The sequence below is a fragment of the Hippocampus guttulatus genome, chromosome 20 (genome assembly GCF_054856545.1).
Source record: "Hippocampus guttulatus isolate MCC_2025c chromosome 20, RoL_Hgut_1.0, whole genome shotgun sequence".
Classification (NCBI taxonomy): domain Eukaryota; kingdom Metazoa; phylum Chordata; class Actinopteri; order Syngnathiformes; family Syngnathidae; genus Hippocampus; species Hippocampus guttulatus.
The window spans coordinates 4261347-4287345 of NC_141280.1; the positions used below are offsets into that span (position 1 = coordinate 4261347).

The 25999-nt window shown below is 46.3% G+C and overlaps 1 protein-coding gene across 2 annotated transcripts in view; it reads right to left on the reverse strand.

Annotated features, from left to right (window-relative positions):
- Positions 1-25999, reverse strand: part of fut8b (fucosyltransferase 8b (alpha (1,6) fucosyltransferase)) — a 91561-nt gene that overhangs the window by 17550 nt on the left and 48012 nt on the right. For both annotated transcript variants that reach the window (XM_086100856.1, XM_086100855.1), the window contains 4 exons: positions 15667-16244; positions 7934-8052; positions 6508-6670; positions 747-861 (listed from right to left, as the gene is read on the reverse strand). In XM_086100856.1, coding sequence (XP_085956982.1) covers positions 747-861; positions 6508-6670; positions 7934-8052; positions 15667-15869 — 600 coding nt within the window. In that variant the 5' untranslated portion in view covers positions 15870-16244. The remainder of the gene's footprint in view (positions 1-746; positions 862-6507; positions 6671-7933; positions 8053-15666; positions 16245-25999) is intronic.

The following is a 25999-nucleotide window of genomic DNA, read 5'->3' on the forward strand; positions in this document are numbered from 1 at the left end:
AATGTTGACTGTGGTTATGAACATTTTGCGGGACGAATTGACATAGGTTGCTCAGAAGCGTAAGATGACGTTTTACGGCACAGGACGGCGTGCTTCGCTGCAGCTGTATTTGGTGTTTATCGTTCGATGGTTTTCTATTTATGACGTGGAAGTGTTTTTGAATGAAAATATTTATTGGGGTTATGACTATAGGGAGCAGAACTCCCTATATTTGCTCCTATCACAATCGTTAGCACCCTACAGGACAATAACAGGTCTATACCAAATAAATATACGTGGAAACTATGTGGATAAAACCCAAGCAAGCGTAGGTAGAACGCGCCATGCCACACGAGCAGACCCAGTCAACATTTTTTTTCGGTGCGTTTTCATAAAGCGCCGACAAGCAACAAGCAGTCTAAGCAGTCAAGAATTTGAGTGGTGAGACAGTGCGCTATCACGCCTCTCACCTGCACCTTGTCGGAAAGTGACGGAGACAGTTATAGATTGGTGCAAATGAGACAAGCAGGTGTGAAAGACGGTGACAAAAATGCACAAGGGCTTTGGCAAGCGTATGCAAAAGAGAAAAACATTTGCACGGCTCGCCCGCCAGATAGAACGCTTCTCGTCGTGGGTGAGTTTTGACACGTCGCGAACGAGTGTGTACGAGAGTGTGACGGAGGGAAAGAGAGGGAGGAAATGAAAGACAGAGAGCGAATGTGAGAGAGAAAGAGAGGAAAGAAGCGCCACGCGTGGTTTCCAAGTACCTGCAAGTAGGTGATTCTGTTCTGGACCAGATCCGACAGGTCTTTGGCCTCCTTCATCCGCCACTCGCCCACTCCATCTGCTTGGCTGAGGTAGTACAGGTCTGCCATGATGGACCTGCCACCACAATAAGAGGTCGGTCTTTTGCGAATCCCCCCCCCCCCCCCCCCCCCAAACCTCTAGTTACAAATTCAAGAATCTTTTGTAAAAGAGCGTTTTTGTTTGTTTGTTTGTTTCGTTCAAGCGCAAATTATTTCACCAGCTGGCAGCGTAACAGGCGATTCATTCTTGCCAATGCTTTGCTGAATAAAAGTGGTACCAGAACATGGAAAAAAAAAAAGACCTCCAAAAAAAAATAAAAGTTGTAAATATTGTACTACCACACATGCAGGACGTACTGTAATACAGTGGTGCCTTAGGCTACAAGTGACCTGATTTACGTTTTTGTTTTTTAGATACGAGCCACCGATGCAACTCAACTATTCACTCATATATATTCAATTCGACTCAACTCACTGAACAAGCAATAATCTGGTAGAAAACATGATTAAAAAAAAGAAGCTTCAAGCTTTTTGTTGACATTCAGCTGAACGTTACCGTCAAACTACACATCCAACAGAAGGAATTAAACGTTGCACATTTGAACATAGAATGGGAAACACCATAGCCACATTGGCTAACAATTAGGACCTATGCGGCGGCGTTACCCTTTAAGCTACCGGATATTGAAACACAAACAGTGCAGCAACACATGTTGACAGAATAATAACACCCTCAAACTTGAATTTTTTTAACCTCTATGAAAAGCGACTAACATTACTGCAGTATTAAGACACTGAGCGTAGCTCGGACTCCAGTACAGTATATCGGCATACACTATTCCACAAGAATAAGAAATCAATTTTTGAAAGTCATCGAACGTTGATTGTGTTTGGAATATTACCAAGTCCTGAGAGGTTTCTCTGTATTATATTGCTCTTGTCATATTTATTGTCGGCATTGTGTGCAGTCAGACAGGTATAATGTTTAATGATACTTCAGCTGGCCTTTACTTGACGTTATATTGCCACTCTGTCTGACAACATCCTTGAACAACCACCGGTGTACGGTGATCACTTTGTACTATTCGCTCAGTTGACAATTTTGTTGCAGTGATATCCAATTACCATGTGTGATAGGTAAACATTACATGCTGTATAAAAGCAGCTACAATGGATTATACCAATTTTCTTTTTAATTAGGCTAAACTTAGTCGCAGGAAGAACTCCCATTTTGATGTGTCGTGTCAACCTGCAGTCCTTACTGAAAACTCTTTCAAAACATTCTGATGGCTGAAAAATGATTGTTTTGGCTTTTCAAGAGGCGTGCTGTGGCTTGGTAGATTTTTTTTTTTGCTTTGTGCTGTGATTGCGCGTGATGCATTTTCGGGGTCCGGAACGGATTAATGGCATTTCAATTAACTTCAATGGGGAAAACTGATTTGAGATTCAAGTGATTTGAATTACAAGCTTGGTTGCGGAATCAATTAGGTCTAAGTTCCACTGTGTTAGTAGCCCCTGCTTGCACATACAGCTGCGTTATTTGTGATCCTGGCAAAGCGGGGCGAATATTTGCACAAGATGCAAACGGAGATGTCTTTGATCTTATTCCTGGCCCTTTTTTCATCTCTCCTGATTTCAAACCAGGGCAGGCATGCACAAGTTGCCACACAGCACACAGATTAAATCAACATAAAATAAGGTTGCGGATTTATTATTCTCTTCTTTGAACCACAGCAGGTAGACGGAGGGGCAGGGGTTTATTGCTATCCTCCGCAGGGCACCGAACATACTAAAAAGTATATTATGATGATGGAAGGCTGCAAATACAATATTACGCAGGCTCAAAATGTTTTATCTACATCCTGCTGAGTGACAACACAATGATATGGTTGTTTAGCTCTTTCTGGGATAAATCTGCCTATCTGCAAGACTCTGACAGAAAATGTGTGCAGATGTCACGCGCTGCCAAATATCGTGGCCATCCTCTTCGGAAACTTGCCCGAAAGCTCGAGCTCTGATGTATTCCGCTACGGGCGAACGCAAACACATCACAAACGCTCTCTCAAACACACACTTATGCAAGCTTAATTTATATTACTCACTTCTTTGACCCAAATCAGTCAAATCCTGTGTGTCTGAGAGGTCTTATTCGGATATTTGGTAGCTCGTCCAAAGACGCGGGCGCCCACAAAGCAGTGAAATGTCCTATTTTAATACCGGAGCACAGTTGATATTGCCTCTCTCTACAAACCGTGACTCCAGCATTACTCATTGTCCCAATTAGAATTTGGAACCATGGACCGTGAATGGATGTCAATTTTCCTTCCAGGAGTGTGCACAAGGGAGCCATCAGGGAACCACTGCGGGAAGCCAAAAGCAAACCTTGCTGGCTACGAAAGGGGACTATCGTGAATCAACCGAATGACGTTACCAACAGCGCAGGGGCCAATCCCCTTGCAGACATGAGGAAATTGAGTACGCTTGAGTGGTCATGACCGAATGTGTTGAGTTCAAGTGAAGAGGACTGTCCCGCTAATTCAGGAGGAACGTTGGAGGTTTATTTTAAAGTGTAGAAACAGCAGATTGCCAACTGGTGGGGGGGGGGGGGGGGGGGGGGGGGGACAAAGACATGTTTTTCAAGCTTCAGAGGATGATAGCACTGTAAATTGGGACTGGAAATGTACTCTTGACACTTTGCCATCAAAAATTAAACACCACCATTTTTTTTGTTGTTGTTGTTGTTACTGCAACTTCTGCGCAGTTCGGTTTGCGACTGTTTCAAGCTGTGTGTTACTTCTGTAAAAGATTATTTGCAGGTGGCCATAATGGCATCATACTGCCCTCTGAAAGTGACATCTAAGCTCCTTTGGGCTTGCATTGCCAACGTTGTGTGACCAAACCCAGAAACCGGTGAGCCGTGACACCCGCTGTTTGTAAGCCGTCGACGTTACTGCATTCTTTAGGGTACAGCAATATTTTATGATCTTTATAAGCATTTTAAATGCTATCAAACTGTTTTGGAATCAAAGTGTGGGGGAGTATAGATCTCCATTGAACCGATCTGGCTTTTCACTACGTGCCAGCAAATTTGACAAAAAAAAAACAAGGAACAAGACATTTATTTACACAAAGAACTACCGCAGAGATCAATTGGGTTCTTTCTTTCTGGCACGTGGTTGTTGATTACAAGAAAAGCTCTGTTTGGAAAATGCGCCTTTTGTGTTCTGCACATGCCGTTCTCGATGTCACATCAATGCCACTATTTTCTGGTGACCAATTATTGGACTGCAGTGTGCCTGCGCCATCCATTAGGCTGTGAATGACAACACCGGGTAGACAAACCAAAGCCTCAAAATATTGACAAACATTAAAAAAGTAGGAAAGTGGCGTCTTGAATTATGGGTGGCCCATCTTATCATTTCTTCTGGTTTCGAGCCGTCACTTGAGATATTTTGCTTTGTGCTGAGAGCATAAATTAGAGGTGCAAGCAGCTTGAGAGGGGCCACTGCCGAGTGAAGTGGAAAAAAAAGGGAGTGTGGCAATAGCCGATGTACTTTCAGCTGTATACTGAACAGGACAGTCACATGCACAAATAGAAAATGAAAACACACAAGAAGCATGAAGAAGCTCACACTCACCAAGACGACTGAGTCAAAGCTATTGCTGTCACTTAATAGGCCAAATCTCATTAAAGGTACACCAACACATGACATATGGCTTAGTTACACCCCAGGAGTCTACTTTAAGTCCCTTTTCATTTGTCATCTACATCCTAACTATTGGAGAGATTTTCTGGAGAAATGGGATTGACTTTCTCATTGCTTTGCAGACAACCCGAAAATCAATTCGCTGAGCCACATGTATTGAAGACGCTAAAATGGTGGAAGTATGTTGCATCTCGAACCCAGAGATGAGGGAGCTAAGTTTAGCGTAGGTTGTTGAGGTGCTACTTCATGTACGTTGAAGACATTTGCAATTGGAGTTAAACATTGGAGTGTTCTTTACTTGAGCTTTTTAGCCTACTGCCTGGAGCACTTAAGGCGACTTAAAAAAGGACAGGTTCCTTTTTTAAGTCGCCCATGAAGGTCCACGTCAGTCGTGTGTGTGCGTGTATGTGGGTGTGTGTTAGAGGGTGAGGAATCAGTCTTTGAAAAGCTGCTTAGCCTGCAATGACTAAGACAATGGCCTCTATAAGCCACTTGAGCAGGATTACAATGAATCACTTGGATAAGTTGCACCCACTGAGTGGAAGTCTGCCATCTAGACAGAGTGAGTCTGTGACCTTTGAACTGAGCAACCACTTTCTTAGCAACCACTCAAACATCCACTTGTGCCTGTCCTAATTTCCAAACTTTGCGCGAGAATTGGGAACAGCAGCCGAGTGCGCGGCAGCTTCACTAAATCATGCACATACATACGTTTTGCGATTCCATTCAATGACTTGCGCGAAAAAAGGACTGTTTATTTTGTGGACGGAGCGCTTTACCGTAAGAGCGCACTGACCTCTTATCAGCGCTGAATGCATGAATAGAAAGTGAGTACAGATTAAATATCGCTTTTGACATGTACATTACTCTTCGCTGTGCCCTGGAATGAGGATGGCCACAGAAATTGTGCAATGAAACCCTCTTGATTGGATATAAAACAAAAAATTGGGGGTAAACAAAGCCCTGCCGCTGAGTGAACCACTACACCATCAGTGGCTCCATGTCATGGAACAATGGGGGGCATAACGACTATCAAAATAGCAGCCAGCGAAGTGAATCCAGGCCAAACGAGTCCGCGACGTAAACAGGTTGTTGTGGGAATCAAAAGAGAAAGTAAATGGGAAGATTTTGGCCTAAAAAAAAAAGGTTTGCCTGTTGTAAACACTTGTCATTGTGTATACACGCGCAGCACAGACACAAAACCCACAAATAAATTGAATGGAGGTAGAGCGCGACCAAATCATTTTTCGGACTGGTAAATGACGGGCTCATATTTAGCAGGAAAAAAAACAAGTCGGAAGAAGTAAATCGATGTTTGCAACTTCTGTAATACGCAAGTTCCTTAAGGTCTGCTGCCTTTCGATTCTCCTTTTCTTGCACTCCTTTTTTTTTGAGGGGCTGTGTGGGGGGGGGGCAATTTTATTTAACTGCAAACCTCTGGGATAAAATGTCTTGTTCTTTCATCATCATTCCTGACGGTGTAGTGATTCGCTTGGCTGACTTGTGAGCAATCCAGAGAGTGGCCTGCCTTTTTGCCCAGTCTGTTGGGGATACGCTCCTCCACCTCACGTCCCGGAACAGGATAAGCAGTACAGCGATAATAGATAAGAGTCTTTTGTTTGCCGAGCGTAGTCATTTCTTGCCATTAAAATGAATGGAAATAGAATTCCAGCCCGGGGAAAGCGAGTTAGGGCGACTGTACCGTGTTTTATGGCTTGGAAGAAAAGGAAATAAAGAAATCAATGAACCTTTGGTTCTTAAGAATAGTACAGCGCGGATGTGGCGCTTCCCACAGAGCCGAAGGACCCCCACTGATCTGTCCCCCCCCCCGACAGATGGTCGATGAACCAACGAATCAAATTTTGTCGCGAGATCAGAAACACAAGCAGCAATCTCTCGTTACAGATTTTCCTTCTCCGTATCAACGGTAGTCGCATGCAAATATTGAGTGTGTTTGAAAACATTACAAATCTTCTTGATTTGTAAATCTGAACGCATTCATGACGCACGCTCACCTTTGCTGGTTCCCCAAATCGGTCAGGAGAGTTTCGGCGTATTTCTGCCTCTCGCTGGCCTCAACATTGGCCAGTTTCTTCACCTCGCTTCGAACAAAGTACCAAAATTCCTTGACGCCGTTGTCCACTCGACGGCGCAGCTCCTCCTGAGTGGGCCCCGGGCCTGCATTGGGGGGGGGGGGGGGGGGGGAAAAAGAAAGCTCAAAACCAACCATAACAAGATAACACTTCAAAGGGAATCGAGTTGAAGTAAATTGGAAGACCATGCCAGTTTTTAATTTTTTTTTTAAATGTTTGTGCGATACATGACATGGGCATAAGGAGGCTAACGAAACAAAGAACAGAAACGTTTTTTTTTTTATTTTGTGTCCTTGGGTGTTACTTTGACCTCATTAAGAAGCCCTTGATGGCTGTGTTTTCTGCCTCGTAGGTCCGTTTCTCTTGGATTCTCTTCATATTTTTCCTCATGCACACATCTAACAACAGGAAGGAACTCAAAACCCCACCCCCAGCCAAACAATGTGGAGTAACCCTCATGGATAACACAGCTGCCTGCTCTGGTTTCTGCATTGAGTAACACATGCAAAAAATAATAATAAAAATGGAGGCAGAAGGAAAGACGGCCTCCAGCAGGATGAGATGGAAAATCTATTTTTCTTTTATTTTCTTTACTTGCTATCTGGCATTCTCTTTTCTCTCTTCCCCTCCCTTGGTAAAAAAAAAAAAAAAAAATGGCCAGAGGGTATTTTTAGCGTCGTCTTCCCCTGCGGCAAGATGGAAAGTCTGACCCTGCGCTGCCCTTCACGCTCACATGTCCCTCTTTATTTTCTCCGTGTCTGTCTCCTCTCTTCCCTTTCACTCGCATTGTGCCACTGGGGGCATTCACAGCGCTTCCGCTTTATTCACACCTTCCCCGCTCACCTGACAGCTTTCCTGCACTTTCTGACCACCGCTTAGAGAGGTAAACATACATCGAACCCACCGCGTTCTGCATCGATTTAATATTTGCCGAGTGTCGTGCCAAAAAGCACATGACTATTTGTGGTGTGTGTGTATAAAGTATATATATATATATAAATCTCAGCTCTATTAAAAAAAGTGAAACATATATACGTGGATTATATTTATTTTTATCTTAATTTTTTTACTTTCATCATGACTTCAGTGGTGATATGATTATTATATATAATTTTTATTTCACTGTTTACACGTATTTTGTTGATTTTAATCAAACACACACACACACACACACACACACACACACACACACACACACACACACACACACACACACACACACACACACACAGCATTCTGTGGCTCTGAGAGGAATAATAAACAAACAAAAACAAACGGTATTCCCAAGACTAAGCCCTTTCATATTTTGTGCTTCGACTGCCTGCCAACTCATCAGAGGAAAGCTTACCATCGCCTGTCAGTTTCTGAAAGGTGTGGATCTTCTGCTTGGCTCGGGTGAGCTGGTCCTCCAGCGAGCGCAGCCTCCCCGCGGCCAGGGAGCCCACGTCAGCCTGACCCTCTGGTATCCTGGTAGAAAAGAAAAAAAAAAAAAAGAACATGGAGACATTCAGTATAAGAGCGCATGGGCAACGATGTCAGCCGCAAATACAATATTTCTTCAGCGGGAACAATGAAACGGCGTGCCTTTTACACCCGGAATGACAAACAATAAAGATAAAAGACAGACACGGTTATAATTCAAATTAACCACACGGAGTGCAGCACTAAATGCAATGATTGCTTTCATTGTCACCAAAGCTGCAGGGTTTTTTTTTCCCCCTCCTTTCAATTTGTTCAGTCGTCAGCACGGGCCCAAATTGTAAAGGTTAATGAGTCCCAGAGTTTTTTTTTTTTTTTACTTTACGCCGTTCCACTAAAGCAATCCAATAATGATACGACCAAAGAGGTTTTTGTTTTCATTCCACTTTGCGCCGTCAGCCAAGGAGGTTTTGTATCCCCGCGGTTTGTTTGTCAATGAGCGGGATTACGCAATAAATACTTGGAAAGCAAACCGAATACGACACGATCATGTTTCCACTAGAACTCGACGGGAGGGGCGTGGGAAGACATGAGCCAAGGTAAAAGCCCGTGACACACTTCTGACAAAACATTAGGATCGTCCATTTTCCGGTGAATCTAAAACTCGAGACCTTCTTCCGAATTAACGTCATTTGACTTTCTCACCTGCCCCAAACGTTCAATATTTCAGGACTTTGCTCAGCACCGGCTGTTCTCGAACAAGGAGCCGACACGACAGGTGTTTGAGTCATCACCCCGCCATTTTCCAAACATGTCCAGTTCTACGCCTTTCTGTGAGTCATCCAGTCTAGCAATCCCTCTGTTCTAACGCGCTGAGGACACTCGAAGCTCGGTGGCCACTCGCCTCTGAGAACATCCTGCTGGAAGCCTCGCAAAGGGTCTCTCGTGATGTCATAATGTGAGCACCGTGCAGATGATGAAGAGGGGCGGTTGAAAAACCAACCCAACCGAAGTTGGGACACGGGCACCGAAGGGCTAGGAGGTCAAAGTCGTTCCACTGCACTTGAAACCTGAGCAGGCCGAAGGTTTTTTGAGTACTGAATGGGGCATTTGTCGGTGGATGACACATAAAAATGACCTGAATTCCAAAATGTCTGAATGAGCCACACGCGTAAACCACTTGGCAGCTACTCCTATTTTTCACACAGTACTAACATTGCGCAAGGCCGCCGGCCACACATTTATTCACATGATAAAAATGGCAGAAGCCGGCCAGGGGATTTGGTTACTTTATAGTCCATCAAATAAGCGACTGAACTTTTGTCAGATGCCGCGTTTCAAAGGATGAAATCAATCCGACAACAAAATGAGAAGACTTTGTTTTACTTGGTTGGCTGATATAGTCAAAGGACGACTTGAAACAAAATAATGACCAAAACAGTGAGTCAACAAAGGCGGGCCCACAAAATGTTTTTTTCTTTTGAAAAGCTCCATGGAGGGTTGAAACTGTGAGAGTTAGAATAGGGGGAAAAGTATATACATATATATATATATATACATATATATATATATTCTGCCTGAAAATGACACTGCCAACTCTTTTGGGACTGTACAAACAAAGCAATTTCTATATTTAAGAACAGAAGAAACAAAAATCTGCCGGGATTAAATAAACAAAGCAGCCGACGGCAGTTTACGATGTACAGCGAGGAGAGGGTGCCGGTGGACCCAGGGCCCGGGGTCACAAATTGTACTTTGAACAACCACGGCGGTAAAGTTGATCACAATTCATCAAACGTGCCAGGTCGCTGTGTATTGCATTTGAAATGTATTGCCTACACAGTTGAACATCGTTTTTTTTTTTTCTTCTCAGAAGAGTGGAAACAAAGATTGCAGAGACCGACGCAAGATCTCAAATACGAATTCCCCGCTGACTTCTTTTCAATGCTTGGATGGTGATGACGACAAAGAAATGGTTCTCCACTTCAATGCAATCGTATGAAAGGGGAGCTCCCCATTCATAAACGCGCCTGAGAAGAAAGCGCCGTAAACTGAGGAGGGTTGGAAGCGGCGGTGATACCGAACAGATGATTGACAAATAGTGATGTGACGCACAGAACAAGACATGCTATATGATAAATTGGCTCATTATTTTTTAATGTGGCGAGTGGCCACTGTTCCGGAAATGTCAAATTTCGGATCAGTGACCACTCTGCCCTTGAAAAGTCAAGCTAACTAGGGATGGCTATGTGAATACATTACCTTCACTAGCACGGCATCATTTACTGGCCTGGCTGGCGAATTTGTATTTTCAGTCAGGTTTGCGGCATCTGTTCTTACTCGGTTGTTCTAGTCTATTCGAAACGGACCCCTGGTGAATTGTAACCATTTGTTTACAGCCATAGTGTCAATGCGGCCCCCAGCCACTCTTATTCCACACCACATTCGTGTTATCCGAGACCGTCTATTTCCTGATTTCTGTGGCACTGAAAAGGTCAACTTTGAATAGGCTGAAAATGATTTGTGACGACTACTAAGCAAATTCTATAGCTAAGCGATATAGCTCTGACTATGCGACGGGATTGACAAATGAGTGTTTTAGTATTCTCAAACCAGACAGAAAAAAAAATAACTGCCTGACATCCCTCGACAGGAAACTATTTGCAGAAAAATGGAACGTGGCGTTGATGAGGTGGCTGCAAAGGCCATGTTAATGAGTCATAAAGGCATGCAAACTCAATTTGCTCCCTGACTGACAAACATCCGTCGCCGGCGGGCATCAGGACGACACTTTAAAGGTGCAACGGTGCTTCTGGCTACACTATCTTTCCAGGCCATGAAAGTAACTTTGAGAAAAGTGAGGATATATATATCTCCTATATTCTGTCATTCAATGTTCGACCCAGGGTAAAAAAACAAACAAACAAACAAACAAGTATAGGGCCATATATTTCACTCCCCTTTGCGTCCACTTGAGCGGCATACATTGGTTGACATATCTCAGCGCTACAATCTGTCATGGCCTCCTCAAACAAACATACAACAAGACACCGTCAAGGACCCCACCCGAACGACATCACGTAACACGGTTCAACATTAAGTTGGCCTACATTCAGTGTGACATAACTTCCCATGGGTTTCAAGTCCGTCTAAAACGGTAACCACGCAACATGATAGGCTCTTGACCAAGGTCGTGGAAGTAGGTCATCGCCGCGCTCGACAATGAGTACAGACAAGGTGCAGCGATTCGCTCCCACACTCCAAATAGACTGCAAGCATCCTACGAAATACAAAGCAGCGGTTTAACACACAGACGCGAGGCCTAGGAAACACCCCGCCCAAATTAGCCAGATGGCATCTCTAGAGGACCTGCAAACATCTGCTATGGCACACTGGTCCCTCTCTAAATTGGAGCTCGGTGCGAGAAAGCAGACTTGGAATACTGGGACAGATGACTGTATCGTTAAAACGGATCCGCCCGTCATTCCGCCCACCCGTTGAGGGTCATAGAAGGGTCGCAGTATACCCCAGCTCACGACATCCAGCGTCACTGCAAGTTAACGGTGGGGTGAGTCAACACCACAAATGGGCAGGAAGATTTGGCAAAAAGAAAAAAAAACCCACTCATGGGAACTAAAATTATTGTCACAAGCCATTGCTTGTGACAATAATTTTAGTTTGTATGTTGACGATCCAGATTGTGTCAAATGAATTATCTCCGTGCGACACGTCTTCTTCCTGTGCCGTATCTAAAATGTGGAGCGCAAACTCAACGGCTGTAATCCCAATTAGACCGATTCGGAATGGCGCATTCTTGATTTGCACGCTGCAATGCTCTCCAAGCACATCTGATCTGAGGCCTTCTTGACAGCCCACACAGCCCACAGCAATGGACCCAGTATGTGTTGACCTTTGTTCAAAAAGGCCTGCAACATCACTGAGGCAAGTTCGCATTTTGAGGCGGCTTCTTTTTTTTTTTTGTATGGTGGACAGATGTTATGCTAGACCAGCTCAAGAGATCATTAGCTGAGATCGAAAAGTGCATTTGCTTTAGCCTCGTCTAATTTGTTTTGTCTTTCGTAATATTCAACAACAACATAACAGTTCATGAATGTTTTCAGCGTCCAAGTGGCTGGTGATGTCATGGTGTTTAGACACTTTTCATGGTTCACTGTTCATCCACTTACATCGAGACCAAATTCTGTTTATCAGTCAAAAAAAAAAACCTGCTGATGCTTAGAAAAACCAGCAGGGGGGAGCCCAGGAGCCCAAATCCCCTTTTGCAGCTTCCTGGTACTTAAAAAGAGTTGAGGACAGCACAAAAGTGTTATGATCTTTTGGCCTGATCGTCCATCACTTGTCCTCACAGCATCCATCTGTTCGCACCCTGTGCACCACCTCTGCCCGCCCTCCATCCCTCTGCCGGCATGCCCGGGGATCAATCAGGAGCTCATTGCTCAGCCCAGCTGTCACCGTCACCCTTGGCGCTCGCCGATGTCTCACCAGCAGGCCCGGCGAGCGCCGCTGCGCCCGCTTGATCTGGGGCTCAGCGTCTGAGGTGAGTGGCAACTGCAGAGGGGGCGGAGCCTGATGGATTGAGATGCTCGACCCCCTGCTCATCTCTCATTAAGGCTACTGCCTCATTGGGAGGTTGACGCTGCGCTTCGGACTTGTTAATGACTTGACTAACCAAAGGCCAGGCAGGTGATACTAATTTGAAGCATTGACCGATTAATTTATTCGCCCGATCCTTTTTTTTTTTTTTTTAAATGATGGAGAGCCTTCAATAACGCAAAATGATGCATTAGTGGCACAGGAATCCATTGACCAGGATAAATAAAGGAAGAGTCTTGAGGCCTTATTGCTACATGGCGCAAATTAATAACGTGTGATGTGCGAATCAATAATCCACACAAACAAATGGGCTCAAGTCAACACGACCCCTTCAAGTGTTTTGTGTAATAGCCTTGCGTAACACTGTTCTTTTGTGCATCGCATGAAATAAGTTCAAACCCAAGTTGAACCGTAACTCGTTCTCAGCGGGTTGCTGGTTTCAATAACTCCACGCAAAAAGTAGGAGCCCGCTCCATTAATGTAAGTTTGATGGATCTGAATTTCAATGAGAGAAGCGGGCATGGCATGAAACAGTCCAGAAAGGTTTTTAATATCTTAAGTCAGCGGGGGATGCTTTTCAAAAAGAGCGTCTCGGTTTGTTGACACTGACACATTCATGTTGCCAGTCCAAACCCGGAGGACATCGCAGGCAGCGAATTGGGTCAGACGTGGGCTGAGCTAGTCAATCAGAAAGCTAGTGAGTTTTTACCGAGTCAGTGGGTCCGTGACAAAGGTCTGCGGGCGGCAGTCTGGCCGCGTGCCGTGCCTCCATCAGCAGTTTGGTGGTGAGGCGATGCAAATGAGGAGCAGGGAAGGGTGGTGCGAGGCGGTGAGCCTAGACGGGGGGGCTGTGAAAAGGGATGACGGGCAGTGCAATAATGCTCGCTCCGCGTCTATTAAGATAGTCATTTAAGGATAATAGGCACTCCTGGATGAGGTGCTGGAGGAGTTGTCGACGGGCTTTTTATTACTTGTCGTCCACACACATAAAGGCAGCCTGGCCAAATGTGAGCGTTTTCCCCACCCATGCGATTAAAGTGAGATTCTTGGGACATCTCTGAATGGTTATCTTGACTGCTTATCCTGCATGTTTGGTGCTCAACATCTGAGTGGACCAAGACTCTATGTGGCCTATGGAAGGTTTTCCTTTTTAGTTGAAAATAACTTACTTTAACCTCCAGGATCCTTCACTGTACAATGGGCAAATGGTTTGTTTTGGGATTTTTTTTTTTTTTGTCAGGTTTTAAATCCATCCATGCTGTCCATTCATGTTGTGTCTGTCATACCAGTGAGCTAGCATTAGGCCAACCGGAGTCCGAGTTTGCATACCGCCTTCTTCTTGGAATCAGAGACCAACAGCAAAGTAACGACAAAGAACTTGATACGCTGCCTAGATGGGCTGTAATACTGACCGCTTAACCGTTAAATAGAACGCTCATTCGCCGGCTAAATATTCCCGTCCATGTGAAAACACTGCCGGATGTCGCTCTCGAATACGTCACGCGCGTATGTATATATTTATTATTCCATATTTCTGCGACACTGGTAGATACGACAATACGCTAATATTCATCCTCACGTGATAATGGATTCAGTATTCGTTTTTAAATGGTGCAGTCGCCTCTCAATTTGAGACGCCACAGATTCGTGCAGAGCCCTTGTCACAAACAAAGCCACCATTTAAAAAGTCCCTGATTCAGCTCAAATAAATGTAAGATTTAGGAGGCGTTAACATTTTTCTGGCTTCCATAAAGACGTCAAAAGTTTGGAACAATGGCCAACAACTTTAGCCTTGGTTTCATCATGGAAGATAATAGTTTGGACGCTGCAGTCGTCCTTGTGGTAGAACAAAACGTGTCTCTCCGCGTGTGGACAGGTACATGCAGGAGAAGGAGTTTCTCCTTGTGATACGTTCAGCGTGGCGTCGCACTATTTTGGAAGGGAAAAACAGACTGCTCTAACGCTGCGCCAAGCAGGGCAGAGCCGAGCCAAGCTCAGTAGATATCGCGGCGAGGAAAAACAGCATTTGAGACTAAGAATATAAGGCAAACAGGCTCAGCGAGCTTAAGGTGGCGTTGGGTGATTTTGGATGGCTTTGCTGCAGACTGCAAGAGAAGCAACAAGGGGCTGCGCAGCCCTGGTTCGAAATTGTGAATACAATCTTAGCAATAAGCAACAATCACACAAGTGTGTCAGAGATCCATCTGGACCTCCGCTCGGCCGAAAGACCCTCTTGTTTTTTTACTTTCCAACGAATTCAACCTTTTGTTGCCGGGGCAATTGTGAAGAATTACAAAAAGCGATAGATTCAATCGGGGACCGGCTGTCTGCGGCGAGGCGTGTGTGTGTGTGTGTGTATTTGAGCGTTTGGGAACACTGATGAGGGCCCCGCGTCAAAGTGAATCTGAATATCACAGAGACGCGGCACGGGCAACATCTGAAGCGTGCGCTCCCTGTGAACGCCTGCTCACATCAGGATACACCAATGGGCTCCCCGCTCATGCACACGCACCCACGGAAGCTTTACCAAAACACGGACCTGTTGTTAACGTGTTAAAAAGAAACACTGTCAGCATACAGGAGTAGGAGGAGAACCATCTGTCTCTCCATTAGGCAGTTCCTGAATGTGAGAAAGATGCCGCGTGGTTAATGGGCTTAAACGACAAGGCTGTAGTTTGCCAAAGTATTCCGAAGCTACGGCGCTAAAATCTGCTGAGGAGCGTGACCATCCATCTCTGTTTGTCACGGGGCATTTGCGCCACCGCTGATTGGCTTTTGATGAAACTTTTTGCGACGACATCTGTTTGTTAGACCGCGCGCCTCGCCAAATAAACCGACGGAGGTGGATCAAATTGGGGGAAATAAAGAAAAATCGTCATCATCATCACATCGCTGTGTACGCTTGTGTGCCAAATGACAGATTTTTTTCCCCACAATCAATTGGACATTGACTGAGTGCTCATGTTTGTCATTTCAAGTCAACTAATAATCGACAGTGCACCAATAATCAAGGTTCGCTTTGGCAAATCCGTTGCAGCTTCCCCTTACCTGAGCGATTCAGCCATACGCCGCAGGTCTTCATTCTGTTGCTTGAGCCGCTCCAACTTGGCCAGGATCTTGGAGAGCTCTCGGCTGGAGCGCTCCGGGTGCTCGCTGTCCCTCACCAAATGGCCGCCGATGTAGAAGAGTAGCGTCCCCCAGGCCAACAGCACCAGGGTGATCCAACGCCATGAACCCGCCCAGGGTCGCATGGTGTGACCACGCCCGCCCGAAATTGCCTCCTTGATGTGCTCGTACCCCCAAACGACCCGCTGGGCTACCTGACGGTCCCGCTAGTGTCCTGTCACCACATGTAACGCAGTGCCAACTTTAGCACTGGCATTTTTGGACAGACGGTAGACAAGAGGAAGGATTTCTGGGACGGTAAAAAAAAGGGTTCGGGGTGCTCTCCAGGCTGCGAGCCAGCGTTGTCTCCTTTCGCTACAGCATGGTGAGCATGTTCAGGCGTCTGCCCGACGGTGGCCCGACTACCGCCCTCTCCGCCCGGCTCGGCGTTGGCCAACCTTTCCCCGGCTTTCTCGCCAGTTCCTTCAAGTCCCTTCGGAATCTTTTGCTGAAGTTGTGCCCTGCGGAAAGAATACAAAAGCGACAAGAGTGAGGTTAGTTGGGGTTGGTCCGAGCCAGTCTGACGTCAAAGCAGGATCGCATGGCTTTAATGTTCAAGTCTTGAACGCTTGACACAGGAAAACGGGAGACTCAAACCAACATTGTACAGATGCTTGGTACCCGATGTCATCCCCGGAGCCACGACTGAGCGCAAATCTGTCAAGGTGATAACGGCGAGCTCAATGGGAACGGAAGAAAAATCCCTCGATCATCGTTTTCCTTCATCCTCGAGCAGCAGGGGGGGGGGGGGGGGGGAACGGAGATGGACGCATGCCGCGTTGACGAAGCAACCTTCCCTGTCATCTTCACTGACAAAGCCTTGCCAAGGCGACCGGGTGCCGTCACGCGACGAGATAAAGACCGGCAGATACGAGCGCAGAGTGCGCCAGTGTGCATACCCACAGCAATCCGGAGTAATACCGAGCATCTTTTGACTTTCGCCGAGAGGCGTCGGTAGGCGGTGGCGCTTGATTGACAACGCGGCGGAGTCGCTCGTGTGTCTGTCGGCGAGAGTTCAGCACGTGGCAAAAGCGTATTCGCCTGGCAGCGGCGGGGACGCGGGGCTGACGCTAGCCCGTCTGGCTTTGCCATAGCAACACAATCGCGAACGTTGAACGTACGGGAAATGCTGCGAACAGTGTGTCAGCGTGATACGATTTCCGGAGCCACCGCCAACCTGTTCCGAACGGTTTTGTGATGAACTTGACCAAACCGTGAGGTTTCTCGGCTATGTAGGTCATGGTATTTGAGGACGACTTGAATCAAGGCGTGGAGGTTTTTGGAACACTTCTCATCCAAGAGACGCTTGGAGTTTGGAGAGACGTTTGTGGGGGGTGGGGGGGGTTGGCTGTTATGGCTTTGCAGGGCGGTCAGGTCATGAAGGCAGCAGGTTAGCGGGTGTTTGGATTGGATACAACTATTGTCAAATGTGCAGCACAGATGAAATTTCTTCCCTCTCTCTCTCTCTCTCTCTCTCTGTTTGCGAATTCCCAGTCAACGTCGACTCTTCCATTCCTCTGTTGCAGATGCGCAGTCACGGATATCGGAAGAGTCGTTCATGAATGCCGCTGCTGTTGCGACTGACCTCACTGCTCTTATAGCAACGCAGGCCTCGGATGTGCTGAGCGGGGGGGGGGGGGGGGGGTTATGATGGAAAATAAGATCTGCGAGAGGGCCCTTCGCCAGACGCTAATACACGACTGGGACTTAACAAAAAAAAAAGGCAGTCTTTTTCACTGTGTTTGAAAGCCGTAATGAGGTTTATGTTCAGAACACTAAAACCGCTAAATATAAAACCGCTGGATGAGGCGAACAGCCGCTGCCAGGTGGCATCGGAGGGAATATTAAGATAACACTGACGGCGAGAACAATTCCACTTCTATTTGAAAGTTAACTTCCGTTGCGCGAAGAAAACTTCAAAGTCATGTGCACTTCCTCGGACTGTGGCGATAATAGAATGAGGATCATATAGGACGACAACAAAGAAAAATAAATCAAATGATATTATCATCAGAAAGAGTCAGAAAATACCATTTAAAAATGTTTCCTAGATCATCTCGCCTTGGATTTGAAAACAGCCTTCACCCTGCAGCGGGCGTTGTCAGGTCGATGTCGGCTGGCACGGTGTTTGAATTGCGCCACGAACGCCACGCCAACATGCGAGGGCCCTGGGGGGCCGGATAGCGGTACGCGGTGGGGTCATCAGCGATGACCTGTGTTCGGTCCTAGCAAGTGAATCTTCAATGTGAGTCAGCTGGCAACGGAGGTCATCCATCACCAAGGCTTGGCTGGCTCAGTCGGCAATAAGCGACGAGATGAGGTCCGCCGCTGAATTATGCATGGAGCTCAGCTGAGGATGGCTTCCATTACACTAACATGACCGCTCTGGCTCAGCCATGGGAGCTTTTTCTCCAACACGAATATAATTTATTTTTTTTTCCCACTCCTCACGTATGCCAACGCAACGCAATATTTTGAAAATGCCAATACGTGTTTTATTTTAATCTAACGTTATGTTGATCCCACAACACCACAAAAAAAAAAAAAGTCAAAGACCTGGCAGATGCACCATTTGGAAATTGGCCAAGACTTTGAGGATTAAAAAAAACAAACAAACCAAAAAAACGTTGATGCATTATGTCACACGAGACCGCAGAAAATCTTCCAGCACTCTTACAAGACTTCAGCTTAATCATAAGGATAAACTCCACATGTTGACTCCACATTTGCAAAAGCATCAAGGTAGAGGACAGGAAACAGGAAAAAATAATGACAACGACCAGAGCATTAACAGAGAACCTTTTTTTCCTCCTCTTTATGAACGTTGTGGTTTAAAATACCGCCGGCACAAAGGGGAGAACAGTTTTATGATGGTGAGCGCGGAAAGTGATTAACGACCAGTATTAACAAACGGACTGCTTTGGGAGGTCTTCGAGGTCACACCGTGACAGCAAATTACCCAAACGGTGCCCGCTGCACATTACAGTACTTTATAGCCGTGATACAAAAATGGCCAAAATGGTAACGATTGGGCGAAAACCTCATTAAATCTCATCTCAATCAAATGTTGGCTGTCAAGCCACATAACCACTTTTAGTAGTAGTAATGTCTGATCCTCGACAATAACGGCGAAGGTGGCAACACCCTCAGATAGTTTTCTGGGCAATATGGTGTCTAAAAGCATTGCAATTTAGCAGCAGCTGTTGCCACCACACTTTGCCCACAAATAAACTCTAAGCAGCTTTACTGGCTATTTTCTTGGCCCAGGCGAGCGATTCGCAACATATTTCCAGCCTTTTCCTAGGGGACGGATGTGAAAGACTCAGATTTAACACAAAAAATAAAATGAAATGGGGGAAAAAAAAAGAGTGTGAATCGGTGCCTGGCACTGAACGATTAATCAAAATCAGATTGAAATGTGACAAAAGTGCAATATCCAAATCGCTAGAACTGCAGTTTTACGATTAAGGTCAAACATGTCAGAATAAAACATCATAAATAAAACTCTGGGGCACAACGGATTTGCCACTGCCTGCAAATCATCAGCCAGGTGCCGCGTGTTTGCTACAGACCTCAGGAAAAAGGGCATTTATTTTTCGACTAACTTTAAATCTCCTGTTCCAATAAAGAAAAATAAAAGAACTTGGAGCAGGGGCGCTCAACCTTTTTTCACCGAAGATCTACTTTTCGATTCACGCACACGCGCGCATACACATGTCGTGATGAGCAACAGCTATCATGGCTGAATTGTACACGAAACAAACTCAGAATGAGAGTAATAATAACAAGACATAGCGCAAAGCTATGCTAATCGCTAACAACTTCCGGTGATTGAGATAACGTGTCACCTTAAGGTTAAGGATGTTGCCAGACTCCCTTTAAAGGAAGGTCAACTTCTGAATTTCTCTTTTCAAGATATGACACATTTCAGGCAATGTACGTCGGGCATTTAAATTCAGGAGCTTCTTTTTTCTTCATTTCAATAGCACATGAATATAACATTTCAAAGTTCAAGAAGGCGGAAAGGGGGGGGGGCAGGGCATGAATTACGAGAAGGCAAATATGAATTGCAAAAATCTTCAGCACAGAGAACGGTATGGAACGATAACCAGCATCAGGCCATTCCCGATAACTCGATAACTGCAAAATAGAATGATGAAAGGCTGCAGGCCAAGTGTCTCGAAATATAAAGTCAGAGCCTAGAAATGGAAACCGCTTGGGTGCACAGACACGCTGTTCAATTGCATTGCGCAATCTAGACTGGGATCTCCAGTCAATCACTGGGTCCGTACAGAGACAGACCCATTCACGCCATCACCGAGCGCGAACTGAACCACACTGCCCGCCCTACGAGCCATGTGAGTCAACCAATTTTGCCATCAGTGGAAAAATACGACAGGGGTTATAACCTGGGAGCAACATACCGGAAACTGGGGCAGACGAGCCTCGGCAAATAAATATAGAACAAACTGCGGCTGGAGACGCCCAAGTGTAAACAAATGATGAGAGACAAGTGTCTTCAGAGTGACACCCTCGTGTCCCGACGTCTGCAAGGCAGGTAATTGCGCCTGTTGTTTAATAGCCTGAGCTACGAGGCAGCCATGGGGCACTGTTAGCGCCACAATGTCAATTTTGTCTTCTATTATCTTAATTGCCAGCGGGAGAATTTGCCGTGCATGCGCGGCAAGTAAAAACTTGAGCAAACAAACGACGGGGAGCGAGGGGAAGCGTATTCAACGCCGCGCGAGTGCGGCCTGCCGCAAAATCCAAACGACTTGTCCGACATAACGACAACGTCAGAAAAAAAAACAACCTGCAACTGCAATACAGTTTGGCATTGAAACGCTTGGCCTTGCCTCCAAGGTTCTCACTGCAGAGAATTTGCTGAGAGACACACACACATACACACACACACGCACACACAATAATGAAGGCACATCAAATTAGTGGGGGGCAAGCTGGTGGTAATGGTTTATGCAAACAAGTTTCTAATTAGAACTGGGAGACACATGATTAGCAGTAAAATTTAAAAAAGCATCCATCACCCTCGTCTTTTATGACTTTTTACGTCCAACTAAAAAAATGCGGGCCCGAGCAACGGCCTCACCTGCCATCCTGAGATGCCTCATGATGAGTGAAGGTGGATCCAGGCGCCGAGACGTGTCAAGGTCGGCTTTTTAAATTTGCTGCGTCAGTGAGGGTGATGAACTGGCTCCGCGTTGGGGGTGAGTGTGTGTTTGTGAGACACGGAGGGGTGAGGGGGGTGGAGTCTATTGTATTCGGGCAGAATTTATATGGCAGGAACGTCATTTCTTTTCAAAAAAATGAGCATTTATTTTATACGCAGCCGAGTTGAGGAACATCATTTTTTGAGGAAAGCCGATGACGCAAAGAACCTTGGCCATCATTAACGGCGTGAAAAAGGGCCGGGTTATCCATCTACCTTTTGTCTGTACTGCACACAAACCACACCTGTCAGTTCTGTTCTCTGCCCCTTTGGAATGAATCCCAATGACGGCTGACCTTTACCAGCCTGGGGTGCATGGGATGAGCTTGTGAGGTTGGAGGGTGGGGGGGCGGGTGCGGGGGTTGTCAGGGAGGGCCTGTCATAACCCTACAGAGGGAGCGCCAACCTTCCCTGAGCGGTCTGGACAATGCTGAACCAACACCGGAGGACAAGGCGATAGATGACAAACAATGGCCGCGGAGGACTTCAGAGGAGAGAGCAAAAATCACATTTCCGTCGATTCATAATCCTCGAATGCCTTCTCGAAACATTCCATCTTGAACTAAATGGAGCAAAATGGAGAGCACTATTTGGCAGTTGTTTATTGCCGGTTGAAATATTCAATTTTGCTGCTTCATACTTAATCTGATGGAGCCTTAGTGGAGATCTGTGCTGAACTGATGATCCCAATCTTGAAAGATTCATATATTGGACACATCCACCCAGCACACCACCAAGTACATCACGGACAGCGCCCCTGCTGACCGGAGCCATGTAGTACAAGCTACACCGCTTTTAGTTGCTTCAAGACCCGATCAATCAGCGATGATCAATTAATTATTAAGCCGGGCCCGAGCGTTCACGAGTACGGCTCACCTCGCAGCGGTTCCAATTAACACATCAAAACGCGTTTGCAAGCAATCTCGATGATCCTATCCCAAAAAGTTAGGAGTGACGGTGCGCTCTGCTGCCTCTCGAGCAATAAGCTCCTAATAAAACTCCCAGCTCAGCCTAGGCCTTTAAACGCTCACTTTTTCACCTCACTCATCTTCTATCCCAGAATTTACGATCTGCGGTTGACTCCCATTATACCCTGGCTGAGGAAGAAAAAAACCCACCATCCCCTTCAAATACGAGCCAAGGTGGTCTCTCTCTATAACTCTCTCTCTCTGTCTTTCACAGAGGAGATGAAGGCAGGGGGTGGTCGACTCAGAAACCGTACGAGGAAAAAAAAAAGGAGGGTCAAAATAAAGAGGGTGTTGTTGGTAAAGTGGGTGCCAGGGAGGTAGTAATTGGAAGAAAGATGGTGGCTGTAGAAACCAAGGCAGGGGGTGAAAAGTGTTCCCTAAGGGATCCGAGTCCTGACTAATACAGAGAAAGACTTTTATATGGAGCCGTAACACACAGCTCCCACCGATTCATCACTTTCTGCTACATTACCTCAACTCTTTGTCTTTGAACCTCGGCGCCTTTGCTCTGTGACCTCAACAATCCCCGCAGCACAAAGTGACATCTCCATTTATTTTACGCTCACTCGAAAAATCTTTTTTTTTCCAAAGCGAGGCGGGCATGGGAGCAGGTGATATCGAGATGTAAACAACATGGCCGCCCCCTGACATCCATCTTTTGAATTAGAAGAACTGCAACATATTATTTGAAATCCTTACATAAGACCCCCCCCCCCCCCCCCCTCCTCCCCCCAAGGCTGTTTCCAAAGCAAGAAACCCTCCGACTCTGTCCCTTCAAGTTTTCCTCCACACGCTCCAATTTCTTCACACATGTGCACGAAATTGAGAATCAAAAATGCCCGGAGGTGCATCCTCCCGTATTCATCCTCGAGTGAACTGGCGGCAGCTATAAATATAAATGGAGACTCTGAAATAAATAATTGACACGCCGAGATGGGCGCCTTTCTGCCTCCGTGCACCTGCCCGACAGCACCTTTGCTGCTGCGCTGCCGTTGTCCCCCCCCAGCTTCGGCTTCATTCCGCTCGCTGGCTCCCTCACACCTCCATTTGCTTCTTGCTCGGATTCTGTTCGAGCTTCCTTTAATTTTTTTTGAACCCAGAGCCACTGGGGAAATGCTTAGCAGAGACTTCAGTGAGCTTGTATTTTGCTTCGCTTTGGGTCAGGATGGCAAAGAAATGTTCACATAGTCCCTCTTAATGATAGGATAGTACTTAAAATTGGTGGGATTTAGTGGCTGTGCAGGGAGGTTAGATTTTTTTAAGCCGTGTTTCTGTCAAGTGGTACAAATGAGTGCGCTTTTGCCACGGTCTGTTTTGGCTGTGCCATAAAACGAGGGGTGGGTTGACGACATTCGTGTCCGCTAAGAGCGCAAAATCAGGAAAAACGGCTCCGACATTTTAATTGAGGCGCGATGAAGTAGTTTGACGCAAGAAGGCAACACATGGTTACCGCCGCACGAAGTGTTTTTCACTTAATTGTTGCATAATTAATTTTTAAAAGTACATCTATTTACATTTAAGGCGGCAATGTATACTTGCCTCCCTTACAGTTCTAAGTCTCAGGTTTTGAATCTCCGCTCTGGTTTTCCTGTGTGGAGTTTTCCCAATTGGGGGGTGGGGGGGGGATGTTTGGGCGGCACTGCCGACATGCCTCATAACAAACTCCGTATTGACAAAATGCCTTGCCCCCATCACAAAGTCGTTCCTGTGCTCTGTCGCGTTTGTTCGCTTGACTTGACTCTATTTTTCCCCACTCGGCACCACGCAGCCCATCGCCTTCCACTCGAACGCCGCCCCCACTCGATTGTGACCTCTTTTGTCGGTTGTTCTGTAGATTTTGTCGGGATTGTGTAAGGCTTGATGTATGAGGCCTTGTGAGGAAAGTGCTATTAGTCTGCAAGATGCCGCGGCAGGCTGCCATCATCTCTTTTGACCGCTTCAATAAAAGTTTAATCCGTTGTGGCAAAAGAGTCCCGTCAGCACACCGAAGGGTTTCGGCTCTGCTGGGGGGGGGGGGGGGGGGGGGGGGGCACGATCATCACTCACGACGACCCGCCCTTGGCTCGCATGGACATGCAGAATGGTATGTTGTTAGTGTAAGGACAACTGACACAATCTTCTGTGCACACATTATCTCAGCATTGGACGTCATGTTCTATTTAAAAAAAAAAAAAAAAGATGGGCAGGGGGGGTCCTAAATCTTACTTAGGAGAAAATCTTCCACAGTCTTCCCTACCCATTTAAAAAAAAAAGAGCTTGAGCACAGAAACAAGCGCTGCATTTCTCCTCTCCAGACCAGTAAAGGGGAACGGGTTGCTCGCATCACATCGGTTAACCGCACATGAAAACCCCAATACGGCTCGCCAGCCGATGCAATCACACCTACAAACACAATTCCTCGATTTACTACTTCCAACTTTAGATGTGGAAAAACAAGAGACCGAGTCCCACACCGCTACAGTACCAACAGGGTGACACTTTCTATTCGATGCAGGCACGAACAATGCCTGAGTACAGAAACAGCCCATCAAAAATTCAGATCGAACGGCAGAGCTGGACAGAAGGTGATTCATTTTTTATTTTGAGCAGATGAAGAATTACGATGGAAAGGGAACAAGGGGGTCTTGCCCAACCCCTGATCAATTCATCAATGGACAGGTATATGCCAAGACTCCCATAGACTGTGTGTGTGTGTCTCGTCGGTTGTTTTTATGCAGCAGGTGCTGACAGTAGTCTAGACAGCATCGTCCATCAATCTCTCTCTGGGCTGCTGCTTGTTCAGCACCCTTTTGCATCGACTGAGCTTTCCTCCTCCGGACCGGCGAGCCAATCCGATTCTTCTGAGCATGTAACCCAGTGAGACAGGAACAGTCGTCGGCTGTCTCGGAGAAATGAGGTGAGCGACGTCTGTCATTTAACTCGTTCACTCCCAAAGACGTTTTTAAACGTCTTGTCAGACTTGGTCTAGAATTGGCTGATACTGAATGAGTTAAGACAGCGCTGATGAGCATTTAAATGGTGATTAATAGCCTCGACAAAGTGCTGCTAACTAGTTAAGTCATCCATCGGGATGGAAAAAAAGTGTTTTCATTTCTTGAAACGTGGCAACCATTTGTTTTGACCATATTCACAGGATAGGGAGATGGCTTTCAATTACAGCCCTTGACTTGATAGCAACGACTTCCATATTTGGGCGTGCCCATTTCAAAAGGGAGAGCCATACCGTGAGCACTTAAAGAGTTCTTGGCGTCAGTGATGGCATGCGGTGTTCCTTTGAGCCGATTGCATTTGGTGTGTGGTCACTGGAGATAACGAAGAGGAGAAACGCTCCTGAACGCAGGAATGTTATCATCCGAGAGGATCTACGAGCTGCGGTTTATCATCATTTGCAGAAGCTTCTGCAGGGTGGCAGCATAAACAGCACGCTAGCCCCTCTGGGAACAGATGCAAAGAGGGAAACAAAGCCGCACAAGTCCTGAAAGTGCACCAAAATTACAACTCGTGCTTGTTCCCGGGGGTCCGAGGACGGGTACTGATGCGCATCAACGCTACAGCCAGCCCGGTTCCAGTCAAGTAGTGCTGCATCAGCCCCGGTGTGCATCAATAGTCCGGATGAAAGATGGCTCCTTCTAAAGGAGCACAACGAGGTGGGGGTGGCTGAGCAGACCTGAGAGGTAATGTGGGCGGATTTGGCAGGCGAGCGGGGGCCCGCGGTTGGGAGTGCCTGCTTGCCACTGCCACAGATGTTGTTTGCAAGTCTTCACACAACATTACGCTCGGAGTCATGCGTCTCACAATGAGGGAGGGGATAGTGAAATAATCATCGCACCCTCGACAGCGGTGATTCACGCCACACGTGATGCATTTCGATGCCAACCACGAAAAAAAAAAAGAAAAAGAAAAAGAAAAAGAGTCCTTCCGCTACGGCTTAAATACGCTCCAGAAATGCAGCCTATCAATACTCGTCGAGCTGACGAATGAAACTCTTCCTAAAAAGCAAATCCATCCCTCAGGCGGCATT